Source organism: Gigantopelta aegis, chromosome 12, assembly GCF_016097555.1.
Source record: "Gigantopelta aegis isolate Gae_Host chromosome 12, Gae_host_genome, whole genome shotgun sequence".
Lineage (NCBI taxonomy): Eukaryota > Metazoa > Mollusca > Gastropoda > Neomphalida > Peltospiridae > Gigantopelta > Gigantopelta aegis.
In genome coordinates this window covers 20,230,025-20,243,575 of record NC_054710.1, presented here as the reverse complement: position 1 = coordinate 20,243,575, position 13,551 = coordinate 20,230,025, and the positions used below count along the sequence as shown (strand labels likewise).

Below are 13,551 nucleotides of genomic sequence, written 5' to 3'. Positions count from 1 at the left end.
TCATGAACGTAGCACCTATCGCATCTACACGGTAATTTGTAGCCCGGGTACCAAAACATGGGTTGGCAAACAAAATGTGTTATTTTGAATGCCGCATCTAGTTAATGTTCTGTTTATTTCCATGTTCTGTTTATTTCCAACTGAAGATTCTACCCAACCATTAAATTTCTTTATTATTTATTTATTTTATATATCGTGACAACGATTGTCTTGGCGCTTACTTCCGCATTCCTTTAAAATGACGTAATTGGGGAAAATATGACGTAAATAAATTAACTAGGGTAAGGTAGAAATATGACGTAACAAAACAGACTAAAATCCGAACCACAACATTAACAACTAAGATACATACATTACTCTCCTACCTTTAATTACTGTTAGATCCCCCACCCCCACCCCCCTAGTTTGTACGGACAACAGTCTTTAAAAAATCATTACAGTGAAAAAGACCCCACATATTAGATGATAACACTGGCGTAGGAAGCGAGGAAGGGGCAAGGGGGAATGTTCCCCCACCTTTCTTGATCCAGTAGCAGCAGCGATGGTTTATATATACGATATATATATATATATATATATATATATATATATATATATATATATATATATATATATATATATATATATATATATATAGTACAGACTGAAACATGTAAAAGGATCATTATTTCTTTAATTTGTTTTTTTTTAAATATAATTATATATATATATATATATATATATATATATATATATATATATATATATATATATATATATATATATATATATATATACTCTTCAAAAAAAGTAGAGGAACTCTAATAAGAATTTACAATTGCCCAAATTGTAAGGTATATTAGCTGTGGGGAATGGTAATATGATAATAGTGAATTAATTGGGCAAACATTACAACCGGTAGTTCAGTATTACAGTAGGTTTTATGACCATCAAAGATCTTGAATGACGATTGGGGTCAGAAGTTAAATTTGAAAGTTGACGTTTTTTTAACAGTAGGCCTAAATCGCAAATTCAAACAATAAAAATGTCTAAAAACAAAACAATAACAATTGTATGATTACCAGAATGAAAAGGCAAACATTTTTATGTTTTGTAAACCCACATTTTTGATTTTTTACGTTAACTGATTGGAATATATTTGTAGAATAAATGTAGAATATTATTTCCGTAAGTATTGTATTCGTGTTTTTATCGTTAGCCGTAGTGTGCGAGACACGTTATGTCAATACTTTTCTTAACGTGAACGGCGAGTTGCTTCCCTCTCTGTAGCATATTTAAAATGGCGGGGGACTTTTGACGCTTGTCGTTGGATGAATTATTTTGTTTATAATGACACAAGCACTTCAATCGGGATTTAGTGAGTACGGTAGGTTATACATTTTTGGTTTGTATGTCCAATTATTGCACTATTTTGGTTGGGAAACGTTTGAAAAATGGTGCAACAAGTTTTGAATACCAGCTACATATTGGGTATGTAACAAGTTCGGACGTAGGAGAACCACACATTCTACGTCCCTTCGGACTACGTTAGCCATCGGTGGTAGGTATCACTCTACGATCTGGATGTGTCTGCGGAGTGTCGTGTCAAAGGAGGAAACAAAGCCGTAACGAGAAAGACGGAAGTAGCCAAAATGAACTGGAGTTTCTAAGTGGAATAATTTGAATCATCCAAAGCTAGTATTAGGATATTTTATTTACTGGATTAGTTATTTAATTTAGTTTTTATGCATGACTTGTCTTTGCTGTAAAGAAGGTCGACAATAGAACATTGTGGTAGCATCGGTGTGACTTCGTACACAATATAAATGCGACTATAGTATCTAAGTATGTATGTATACATGATGTACAGCCCAGTCCGGTGTATCGGCGCGCCCTGCGGTGATTCGGTGCACTTGGTATTTTGCTTAAGTACGCTTAGGAAGTTGTCTTGTTGTCAGGTTCTTTTTTAGCGAATTAATATCCAATTCCTTGTTCAATGGTTAATCCCCTTATGAAAATCAAATATCAACATTTATTGTTATTCTATCATAATTTCATACCTGTCAACTTACGCATTTGGCGTGAGTCTCACGCATTTGTAACAAACATTACGCTCTCACACAACGTATCTATAATCTCACGCCTTTTCAAAAAATAAAAATATTTCATAATCATGGTTTATATTTAAGAGCTGAATGGAATTATATGCTGATTATGCAGGGTTTCGGAATTCGTTACCTATTAATAATAATACAGCATATTTAACCTACCCTCGGTTCAGTACCAACAATCACTTGCGGGTGCTACCGATGACTGACTTGTATGGTTTATCATTAATCGTAGGCCTATTAATTAGGAAAACTTGCACTTGCTCGATTTAAAAAAAAATTTTTTTTTTAAATTATTATTTTTATAAGAGATTTCCATTTTGGAATTAAACAACAACAAAAAACTTCACCCTGGACCTGACCAAGAGCCTGCAGTCTCTGGACCATGACTTCTAATTTTCTCACGCCTAAGAATTGCCATAGGTTGACAGCTCTGTAATTAAAAAAAAAAATTCACTTGTTTTTGTGTATATAAAAGCGAAGTAGAATGTCAAAACCATTCTGAAAAAAGACCTTTCCCACATGTTAAAAATTATAATAAACGGTATAACTCTTTGTTCGGTTATTTTTTATTTTAACTAAAAAGGAACATTCAGAAAAATGCAAATAAAACAGTCAGTCCAGTTCACAATTGTCACATTATTACAAGTCAAGTTACAACAAAATTAAAATGAACTATGATCCATGTGTGTGCAGTTTATACCTGAGAAAAAAAAATCCATGCAGGAATCTTAGTCGTGCATGTCAATGAAAATGCATCCGCAGTAATGACAAACTGTGCCACTCAAGAAAACGATTCCGAAACCGATCATGAAATGTGTTCCTTTTCACAGGAAGATTTTAACAAGACAAAACAAAAAAGTACTAAAATAATCCTGGGACAACAGTGTAGCATTTATGGACTACAAAGTGAGGTCATGGGCAGTCTATAAATAGCAATGTCATCGGGCCATATCTAGTGCGCCGAATCACCAGACATGCAATTAATATTGGATAGGGGTGGGGGGGAGTGCCTACATTTATGCACAGTTTTTAAAATGTTTATTTACTACAGACATAAAACAATTTGTAGTGTATCTCAGATTATGCACCAATTCATTGATAAGAAATACATTTTATTAAGTATTTCATGGTGTTCACAAAGAAAATGGTTTTTAAATGCTTAGGTGCGCCGATACACTGGACACCACTATGTTATAGCCCATTCCATCCTACAATTATTATTATTTTTTCTTTTTGTAAATAATTTCAGTGTGGTTTGATGTAAGAAGAAAAGTAAAAGTGTTTCGGAAATCACAAAAAAATACTATTTTTGTGTGCAATTTAGAAAACAATTGGTTGAGAAATAAACTCCATAGTATGAAAAAGGCGTTCCCTGTGGGAAGGACCAAAAATAGAATCCATTAAATTTGTTTTCTTTGTTGGCATTGGCTACAGATATAATATAGCTGTTTCGATTAATCAGTATTTATAATAATCTGTGTCTCTCTCTCTCTCTCTCTCTCTCTCTCTCTCTCTGTCTCTGTCTCTGTCTCTGTCTCTGTCTCTGTCTCTTTTCTAATAACCCAGCGTAAAGTTCTAGGTATCTCATCTGCCCTGGTGATGCAATACTTGATACTGAGTTGGACATTTACATTATGATCAAGCAACAAATCTGAAGTGCTGATACATGTAAATGTATCTGATTTTGTAATCAAAACTATGACAGTGGTGGCTTTCTGCATGTGTTAATTGAAAAGACTGAAATCATGTAATATTGGAATGAATGACAAATCGCAGAAATTTTATAACTAATCATTATACATGTGTATATATAAAAAAAGAGAAATATTTAGCAATTTGGTACTGCTTTATTGTACTCACTGGCGGGGGTGGGGCAGCAACAATACTGTCTATAAGTTATGTTATGTGGCAACAATGATTGTACTTTAAAAGCAAGCTACATTGAGTGACCTGACAGTTACACATTTAGTTTTTTATTGATTAATTGATTTCTACATATTTTCATGCTTGTATCCAATTAAGGTTCAAGCATGCTGCCCTGGGCACATTATCTGGGCTGTCTGTCAAGCTAGGACAGTAAATTAGTGGTTAGTGGTTAGTGAGAGAGAAGCTGGTGTAGTGGCCTTACACCTGCCCATTGAGTCATTAAACTCATTCTGTGTGAGAGCCGGTACCCAGTACCTACCAGCCTTAAGTTCGATGGCTTAACCACAACACAATGGAACTGAGGTTGGTATTTTTAAAATTGAAATCTTCTGTTACTTATACTGACAAATGATCCATCAATCAAATCAAGTGTCTGATTTCACTATGAAAAAAAGAAGTTTGTTTTGTTTAATGACATCACTAGAACACATTGATTTATTAATCATTGGCTATTGGATGTCAAACATTTGGTAATTCTGACATACATGTATAGCTACATTTTTCCATTAGTAGCAAGGGATCTTTTATATACACCATCCCACAGACAGGATAGCACATACCACTGCCTTTGATATACCAGTTGTGGTGCACTGGCTGGAAAGAGAAATAACCCACTGATGGGGATCGATCCAAGACCGACCGCACAACAAATGAGCAACAGGAATAGCACAAACCATGGCCTTTGAACCAGTTATGGATCACTGGTTGGTGCAAGTGGTTTACACCTACCCACTGAGCCTTGCGGAGCACTCACTCAGGGTTTGGAGTCGGGTATCTGGATTAAAAATCCCATGCCTAGACTGGGATCCGAACCCAGTACCTACCAGCCTGTAGACCAATGGCCTAACCACGACGCCACCGAGGCCGGTAGGTACCTGTTACAGAGTAAATACTAAGAAATACAGCTTGAACGTTGTCCAGCTCGCTATCGTGTCCAATTCAAAATCTGCACCAGATGTTATGTGTGTGAACACTTATTTATTCATCTTTTCACAGGTATGACTTTCATAAATCTGCACCTGATGTTATGCGTGTGAACACTTATTTATTCATCTTTTCACAGGTATGACTTTCATAAATCTGCACCTGATGTTATGTGTGTGAACACTTATTTATTCATCTTTTCACAGGTATGGTTTTCATAAATCTGCACCTGATGTTATGTGTGTGAACGCTTATTTATTCATCTTTTCACAGGTATGGTTTTCATAAATCTGCACCTGATGTTATGTGTGTGAACACTTATTTATTCATCTTTTCACAGGTATGGTTTTCATAAATCTGCACCTGATGTTATGTGTGTGAACACTTATTTATTCATCTTTTCACAGGTATGGTTTTCATAAATCTGCACCTGATGTTATGTGTGTGAACACTTATTTATTCATCTTTTCACAGGTATGGTTTTCGTAAATCTGCACCTGATGTTATGTGTGTGAACACTTATTTATTCATCTTTTCACAGGTATGGTTTTCGTAAATCTGCACCTGATGTTATGTGTGTGAACACTTATTTATTCATCTTTTCACAGGTATGGTTTTCATAAATCTGCAACTGATGTTATGTGTGTGAACATTTATTTATTCATCTTTTCACAGGTATGGCTTTCATAAATTTGTGTGTCATCTTTGCAGTTAGTTTGATAACATCTCAAACATTTGAAAGTAGGTATTTCTTCTTTTTTTCTTTGCTTTCTTTCGTTTTTTCTTCTTTTAAATTTTTTTATTTTCTTATCCTTTCTTTTTAGTTTTGTTTAGTTTTTTTAATGTTCCCCCCACAAATATTTTTCAGTAATGTCAGAGTTAGGTTCCTGAATATTCATTACCTTAATTATTAATTACACAGTAATGAAATAAGCAAACTACATGTGTATATATATACATCGGTAGAAGTATATTTTAAAATTCAAAATGTAGTTAAGATGTGACTTTTAAAACTGAATTGTTTTCACTCCAGGTTCAAATGGAAGTCCTTCTCCAAGTCCTACAATAAGTGCATATAGAAGTGCTTCTCCAAGTCCTGCATCCAGTTCAAATAGAAGTCCTTCTCCAAGTCCTACACCAAGTTCAAATAGAAGTCCTTCTCCAAGTCCTACATCAAATTCAAATAGAAGTCCTCCAAGTCCTACACCAAGATCAAATAGAAGTCCTTCTCTAAGTCCTACACCAAGATCAAACAGAAGTCCTTCTCAAAGTTCTACCTCAAGTTCAAATAGAAGTCTTTCTCCAAGTCCTACACCAAGATCAAACAGAAGTCCTTCTCAAAGTCCTATACCAAGTTCAAATAGAAGTCTTTCTCCAAGTCCTACACCAAGTTCAAATAGAAGTCCTTCTCAAAGTCCTATACCAAGTTCAAATAGAAGTCCTTCTCCAAGTCCTACACCAAGATCAAACAGAAGTCCTTCTCAAAGTCCTATACCAAGTTCAAATAGAAGTCCTTCTCCAAGTCCTACACAAAGATCAAACAGAAGTCCTTCTCAAAGTCCTATACCAAGTTCAAATAGAAGTCCTTCTCCAAGTCCTACACCAAGATCAAACAGAAGTCCTTCTCAAAGTCCTATACCAAGTTCAAATAGAAGTCCTTCTCCAAGTCCTACACCAAGATCAAACAGAAGTCCTTCTCAAAGTCCTATACCAAGTTCAAATAGAAGTCCTTCTCAAAGTCCTACACCAAGATCAAATAGAAGTCCTCAACGTCCTACACCAAGATCAAATAGAAGTCCTCAAAGTCCTACACCAAGTTCAAATAGAAGTCCTCAAAGTCCTACACCAAGTTCAAATAGAAGTCCTTCTCCAAGTCCTACACCAAGTTCGAATAGAAGTCCTCAAAGTCCTACGCCAAATTCAAAGAGAAGTCATTCTCCAAGTCCTGCACAAAATTCAAACAGAAGTCCATCTGTCAGTCGTTCACCAAGTCCAGCTGGAGATCCAATGCCAAGCTTAGAATCAGGACGTGTGTTTAATAGTGAAATGACTACTGGTATTGTGTCGGGCATAGCGATTACCACACTGGTAGCTAGTGCTTTCATTGCAGCTTGGACAGTTCACAAGAGGTGACTCAATCATTGTAGTCATTTTGTATTGTATAAAACTGGTAGCGAAAAAATAATTTTGATTGGCTCTTTACAGCTGTAGATTCTACGGTCTAACACAGCAACCTACCATAGAGGCATTTGGTTTAGGTTCTTGACCCAACTTGTAACTTGGTATATTGCAAATTGCCCACCTCATACTCCACACCCTCCACCCTGGACTCGGTCACTGGCATATTCAGAGGTTGGGTCCAGGGTGGACGTGCCTGAACTTTGAAAATATACAGGCACCTCATTACTGTTTAAGCAAGAAAGCATGCATTTATATACAGTGTAAACGTCTTTGATAAAATTAATGCAGAAATAATGTTGTCGCTTAATTCAGATAGGAAAAACAATTATGTAACACTGATATAATGATGATTCCATGTTGTCTGATAGTTCCAAGCTTTCGCAGGGATTTATCCAGGTATTCTCTGGTACCAACATAGGCCCTTCCCAAAAACAAGCTAGTGGCACTGAAAATTATATCTGGTAATAAATTGATTTAACAATTAACGGAGCATTGCATCATTCAATGGCCTATAAAAATAAACCTCATCCCAATTTAGATTAAATTGTGCAAATTTTCACAATCCCGTTAAACATGGAGACCCTGCCACAGACTTGTAATCCTGAATAAATCACTGTTTTAGCTTGAGACTTTTACGTGTATTTAAAGGGACACACCCTAGTTTTAAAACACTAAAGCCTATTTTTTCACTATTGGAGCCGTTAATGATCACTGAAATCAAGCATTTGTATTTTATTGTTTAGATTATCCATTTCCATACAACCAGTGTTTCTGGTCATCCTGGTGTTTGTAATACCACAAAATACATTTTTAATATTTTTAAAAACACACGTGCATCTGAGAAGTAATGATTATGGAGTCACGTTCTAGTCTACTTTTTAAGGATATTTCCCTCTTTCAATGTCATAGACTCTTGTTTCACTCTGTTGTAACTTTATTTAAAGGAGATGCATGTTTGTAGATTAACTAAACTTGGTGTCCATTTTTACGGGTTGAAACTAGATTCTGCGACTTCAAAGACAACGCACAAGCTTCGAAAAATCATGTACCAGAAAACACAGGTTTACTAACTTTAACGGCCAAACAAAAGGGCTGGATTTAACTCAGTGGATTGAGTGCTTGAGTTGCTTGCGTCGCAGGATTGAACCATCTCGGTGGATCCATTCAAGTGATTGGGTTTATTTGTTTCAACCAGTGCCTTGCAGTTGTTTAAAGGCCATGGTATGTGCTATCCTGTCTGTGGGAAAGTGCATTTAAAAATTCCTTGCTACATTAATAGGAGAAATGTAGCGGGTTGTCTCTGATGACTACGTGTCAGAATTACCAATTGTTTGACATCCAATAGCTAAAGATTAATTAATCAATGTGCTCTAGTGGTGCCATTAAACAAAACAAAGTTTAAATGTAACTTTTAACAGCAAAAAAAGCATTGTTTTCGATGTGCCATTGAGCCTAGTGATATTAGTGTTAAGTATACTGTATTTCCTCCAATAAGTGCTGGGCCTCCAATAAGTGCTGGGTCTGTAAGAGTTTGCAACAAAATAAATGCCTGGCCTCCAATAAACGCTGTGTAAAACTGATTACTCCCTGGCATAATTTAAAAAAACACAAAAAACTTATTAAAAATGATGGGGTCCTCTCTATTAGAGAAAATACGGTATATGAACAGCTTTCGATCTGTTACCATTTCATTATATTGGTCATGACTTCATATTCATAGTAGATCCATACATTTTGAACAGAACAGAGAAGGTACATATCTTGGAAAGTAGATTGATTAACTTTCAGTAATACTTTCTGCCCAAAGAATTTGATCAGTAGAATAAAACCAGTAAGAGTGACAATTGAAAGATTCAAAGAGTGGCGTTGGTTACAGATAAGAATATTGTACGGCATCACGTAAATATTAGATATGGCTCATAAATAGATAACTATAATTGAAAGATTCAAAGAGTGGCGTTGGTTACAGATAAGAATATTGTACGGCATCACGTAAATATTAGATATGGCTCATAAATAGATAACTATAATTGAAAGATTCAAAGAGTGGCGTTGGTTACAGATAAGAATATTGTACGGCATCACGTAAATATTAGATATGGCTCATAAATAGATAACTATAATTGAAAGATTCAAAGAGTGGCGTTGGTTACAGATAAGAATATTGTACGGCATCACGTAAATATTAGATATGGCTCATAAATAGATAACTATAATTGAAAGATTCAAAGAGTGGCGTTGGTTACAGATAAGAATATTGTACGGCATCACGTAAATATTAGATATGGCTCATAAATAGATAACTATAATTGAAAAAAAAAAAAGAGAAAAAGTTATTTAATGAAGGTAATACACATTACTTAATCTTTAACAGTAAAAGAAAAACAACATTCCAGAGTTGCATTGGTTACAGATAAGAATACTGAACAGTACCATGTAAATATTTGAGTCACGATTTGAGTTAAAAGATAAAAATCTATAATTTTTTTAAAAAGGCCAAAAAAAAAGGATGACGTTATATTTAATGAATGTAATACACATTATTTAATTTTTAACAGGGGAGAGCAGAGGAAAGGTGATAAAGAGAAAATAGAGGAATCGAGTGAACATGATGAGGATGAATTTGACAACCCTGCATTCTCAAGTGTGAATTAAAACAACAGTATGTTCTCATGTTGAACTCAAAGAAGGTTTAATTAAAACAACAGTATGTTCTCATGTTGAACTCAAAGAAGGTTGAATTAAAAAGTGTCTTTTCAAGCTGAACTGAAACAATGTCAAGTTGAAGTCAGTGTGTTCTCGTGTTGAAGACAAAACGTTGTTCTCAATATGAACTCAAACATTGTGTTCTCAAGATGAACTCGAACGTTGTGTTCTCAAGTTGAAGTGAAACAGTGTGTTCTCATGATGAAGTCAGTAATGTTCTCATGTTCAACTCAAACAGTGTTCTTATGTTGAGGTTAGAATTGTCATGTTGAACTCAAACTGTTCTTAAGTTGAAGTCAAAAGTGTTCTCAAATTGAACTCATTTCGTTCTCAATTTGAACTCATGCAGTGTTCTCAAGTTGAAGATATTCTTTTCAAGTTGAATTCAAACAGTGTGTTCTCAAGTTAATCTCCCAACATCTGTTCTCAAGTGGCAGAAAGTGTGTTAATTTCTCAAGTTGAAGTCAATGTTCTTAAAATTACCGTAACTCAAACACTTTGATCTGTCAGTGATGTCAGTGTTCTCGTGTTGAACTCAAAAGTAGAACTCGAAGAGCATTCTCAAAGTGTTCTCAAGTTGAAATTAAGTGGTGTTTTTTCAAGTGTAATTCACTGTTTTAATGTTGAACTCAGTGTTCTCAAGTTGATGTCAGTGTCCTCAAGTTGAACTCAGAGAATTCTTTAAGTGTTTTCAAGTTGAAATCATGCAGTGCTCTCAAGTTAAATTTGGTGTTCAAGTTAAATTTGGTGTTCTCAAGTTAAATTTGGTGTTCTCAAGTTGAAGCCAGCGTTCTCAATTTGAAGCCAGCATTCTCAATTTGAAATCATTGGTTCTCAAGTTGAACTCAGACAGTGTGTTCTCTTTTTGAACTCATTATGTTCTCAAGTTGTCACTACCGGTACATTCAAACACTAGTTTACACATCCACACACTAGTTTGTATTGAAGAATATACACTTGTTGACTATGGAGCTTGAGCATATTCTAGTAATTGCTTTTTTTTTGGGTGTTTTTTGTTTTGTTTTTTTGTTTTTAAATGAACCAGGTGTGGATCTAGGATTGCTTAATCATAATGGGAGGGGCATAACATTAACTCAATGTAGTTCAGTGATGTAGACAAACTTGACTTTCTGTTCCAGTAGGTCAGTGCTGGGTTCAGCAGACAGTTCCATCAATACCACTGTCACAGTTGTAAAACAAACATTCTGAGTTTGTTTTGTTTAACGACACCGCTAGAGCACATTGATTTATTAATCATCGGCTATCGGATGTCAAACATTTGGTCATTTTGACATATAGTCTTAGAGAGGAAACCTGCTACATTTTTCCATTAGTAGCAATGAAGGGCTCTTTTCATATGCACCATAGCCCACAGACAGGATAAGCCCAATGGGCCCACCGATGTGGACAAACACAAAGACTCCTCTACGGCGAAATTAATGACTAGACTAAACTTGAAGCAGGGGCGGGTCCTTGAGTGCTTGTCTAAATCCACACCTGGGCAATCGATGGGCGAGTCGGTTACACATAGTATAAATTATAATAACCATTTTAAAGAACCTTTCTGTTAGCAGTTTGTAAGATGTTTGTCTTCAGAGTTGTAGTTGATTTAGTGTTATAGGTTTTAAATTGGGTATTTTTAATGACACCACTAGAGAACATTGACTTATTTATCATCGGCTATTGAACGTCAAACATTCAAGGTACTTCTGACATATAGCAAAATAGCCCAATACATGGGCAACCAACGGGGATCGATCACAGACCAACTGCACATCAGGCGTGCGCTTTACCACTAGGCTATGCCTCGCCTCCTGTTGTAGGTTTCAGGCTACTTAGTGGTTTTTGACGTAGGACCGACACCGGATATTGGTACAGTACGTCATAGCAACATATCTTGCTAGCAGAACTAGATAAAGTAATTATTCATCTTTTATTAATGACTTACTGTTGGGGCTGCTTATTATTATTCAAGTTATTACAATTCCATATAAGTTTAATATTGCAAGATACATTATGCATATAATAACACATTTCTGTCATGAAACATTTATATTGCGACCATATTACGAATTGTTTACTCGAAGTTAACTCTTTCTGATATTTGTTTGCTAAAAGTCTTAAATTAATTAAGGTCTATAAATAATTGCTTAATTACCAGTAACTGTAACTGTAAGTTAAAGCACCACTATATTTGTTTCCTGTGGTCAATAAACTTTATTTTTTAAAAAACAACAAAAAAACATTTAAGTTATATTAACACAGTGTAGGTTTTCCTTATGTTGTTTTACTGTAATATTAAATGAATAATTAAGTCACAAGTTGGCTTGTTGGTTATACTTCCCTTTCTAACATGAAACACTGTTAACAACCTGGTAATACAGAAAATACAGGTCTGAGCTCTTGGGTGAATGACACCAGGTCTCCTGATAGAGTTGACATTGTGAATGAGAATCTCAAGGGGTCCATCTTTCATGTATAGAAAAACGAATATTTATAAGGCACATATAGTTATTAAGCAGGGGGCAACAATTAAAATCCACAGTGTCCTTGATTGAAAAACGAATATTTATAAGACACATATAGTTATTAAGCAGGGGGCAACAATTAAAATCCACAGTGTCCTTGATTGAAAAACGAATATTTATAAGACACATATAGTTATTAAGCAGGGGGCAACAATTAAAATCCACAGTGTCCTTGATTGAAAAACGAATATTTATAAGACACATATAGTTATTAAGCAGGAGGCAACAATTAAAATGCACAGTGTCCTTGATTGGTGTAATTTAGTTTCACACTAAGTGGTCTGGTTGCTAGCTTGCCCCTACTTAACTAAAGACTAAGTTATTGCATGAATGGCAGGTGACAGAATAACAATTAATTAAATTGTACATGAACAGCTAAATATATAAATTACGTTGGATTATAGTTGTAAATATTGCACTGTGACTATATTAAAAGAGTTTTATACCATAGTTCAGTCATGGAACCAAGACATTTAACTAGATGATTGTATCATTACAACAGTACCAATAACCTGTGTCATTCCCACAGAGTAGACCTTACAATGATTATGCAATTCTTGGGGTGGGGGGGGGGGGGGGGGGGGGGGAGGTGTATTATTGAATGCATTACAAAACGTTATGGTGCAGGAAAGTAATTAAGTCAAGAATTTCGTAACATTTAAAAATCATAATAAATCATAATGTAATGCACACAGATAAAAAATACAATCAGAAAGCCCAATAACTTTGGTAAAATTAAAGTTTTGTCTTTTAGTAAATTGTGTTAAAGCAATTTTATTACCATTTTTGTATTTTGTTGTGTTCATGTTATGTTTACATAAAATAAATTGTAAAATTATCTTATCTTATTTTAAATTACGTTATGGTAAGAGTGAAAGGTTTGTGTGGGGGAGGTTGGGGGTTGTGGGGGTATGATGGGTGGGTGTGGTTGCAAGAGCGTTATATAAAGGTAAAACATTTGTCTTGTATGCTCCCGCTAGAAATGGTGACGCCCCACCACCACTAGAGATTCCCTCCTCACCCCCAAATCCAGATATTCCTACGGGTGTTTCATATAATTTGTATATCGTTTATCATTGCAGTGTGTTGAAAGCTGTTTGTTTTGTTGTTGTTGTTGTCGTTGTTATGAACTGAACTGAACTGAAAATTGTTATAGAACACTACTGCCCTACGCCACAATTCCCAATGAATTTACT

At 35.1% G+C, this 13,551-nt stretch overlaps 1 protein-coding gene across 2 annotated transcripts; it reads left to right on the top strand.

Annotated features, from left to right (window-relative positions):
* Positions 1 to 1,610: 1,610 nt before the first annotated feature.
* Positions 1,611 to 13,194, top strand: LOC121386530 (vegetative cell wall protein gp1-like). 2 transcript variants are annotated; one of them, XM_041517465.1, is made up of 4 exons: positions 1,611 to 1,824; positions 5,616 to 5,681; positions 5,974 to 7,069; positions 9,680 to 13,194. In XM_041517465.1, exons 2-4 carry the CDS (start codon positions 5,618 to 5,620, stop codon positions 9,774 to 9,776), a joined length of 1,257 nt encoding a protein of 418 aa, XP_041373399.1. In that variant the 5' UTR covers positions 1,611 to 1,824; positions 5,616 to 5,617; the 3' UTR covers positions 9,777 to 13,194. The 2 variants fall into 2 exon arrangements, with proteins under 2 accessions (XP_041373399.1, XP_041373400.1); XM_041517466.1 differs by having other exon boundaries at positions 1,611 to 1,828.
* Positions 13,195 to 13,551: the final 357 nt, after the last annotated feature.

Coding starts and splice junctions, on each gene's coding strand:
- LOC121386530 (XM_041517465.1), top strand. CDS start 5,618: ATGGCTTTCATAAATTTGTGTGTCATCTTTGCAGTTAGTTTGATAACA. Junction 5,682..5,973: donor AACATCTCAAACATTTGAAA/GTAGGTATTTCT, acceptor TTTTCACTCCAG/GTTCAAATGGAAGTCCTTCT. Junction 7,070..9,679: donor GCTTGGACAGTTCACAAGAG/GTGACTCAATCA, acceptor AATTTTTAACAG/GGGAGAGCAGAGGAAAGGTG.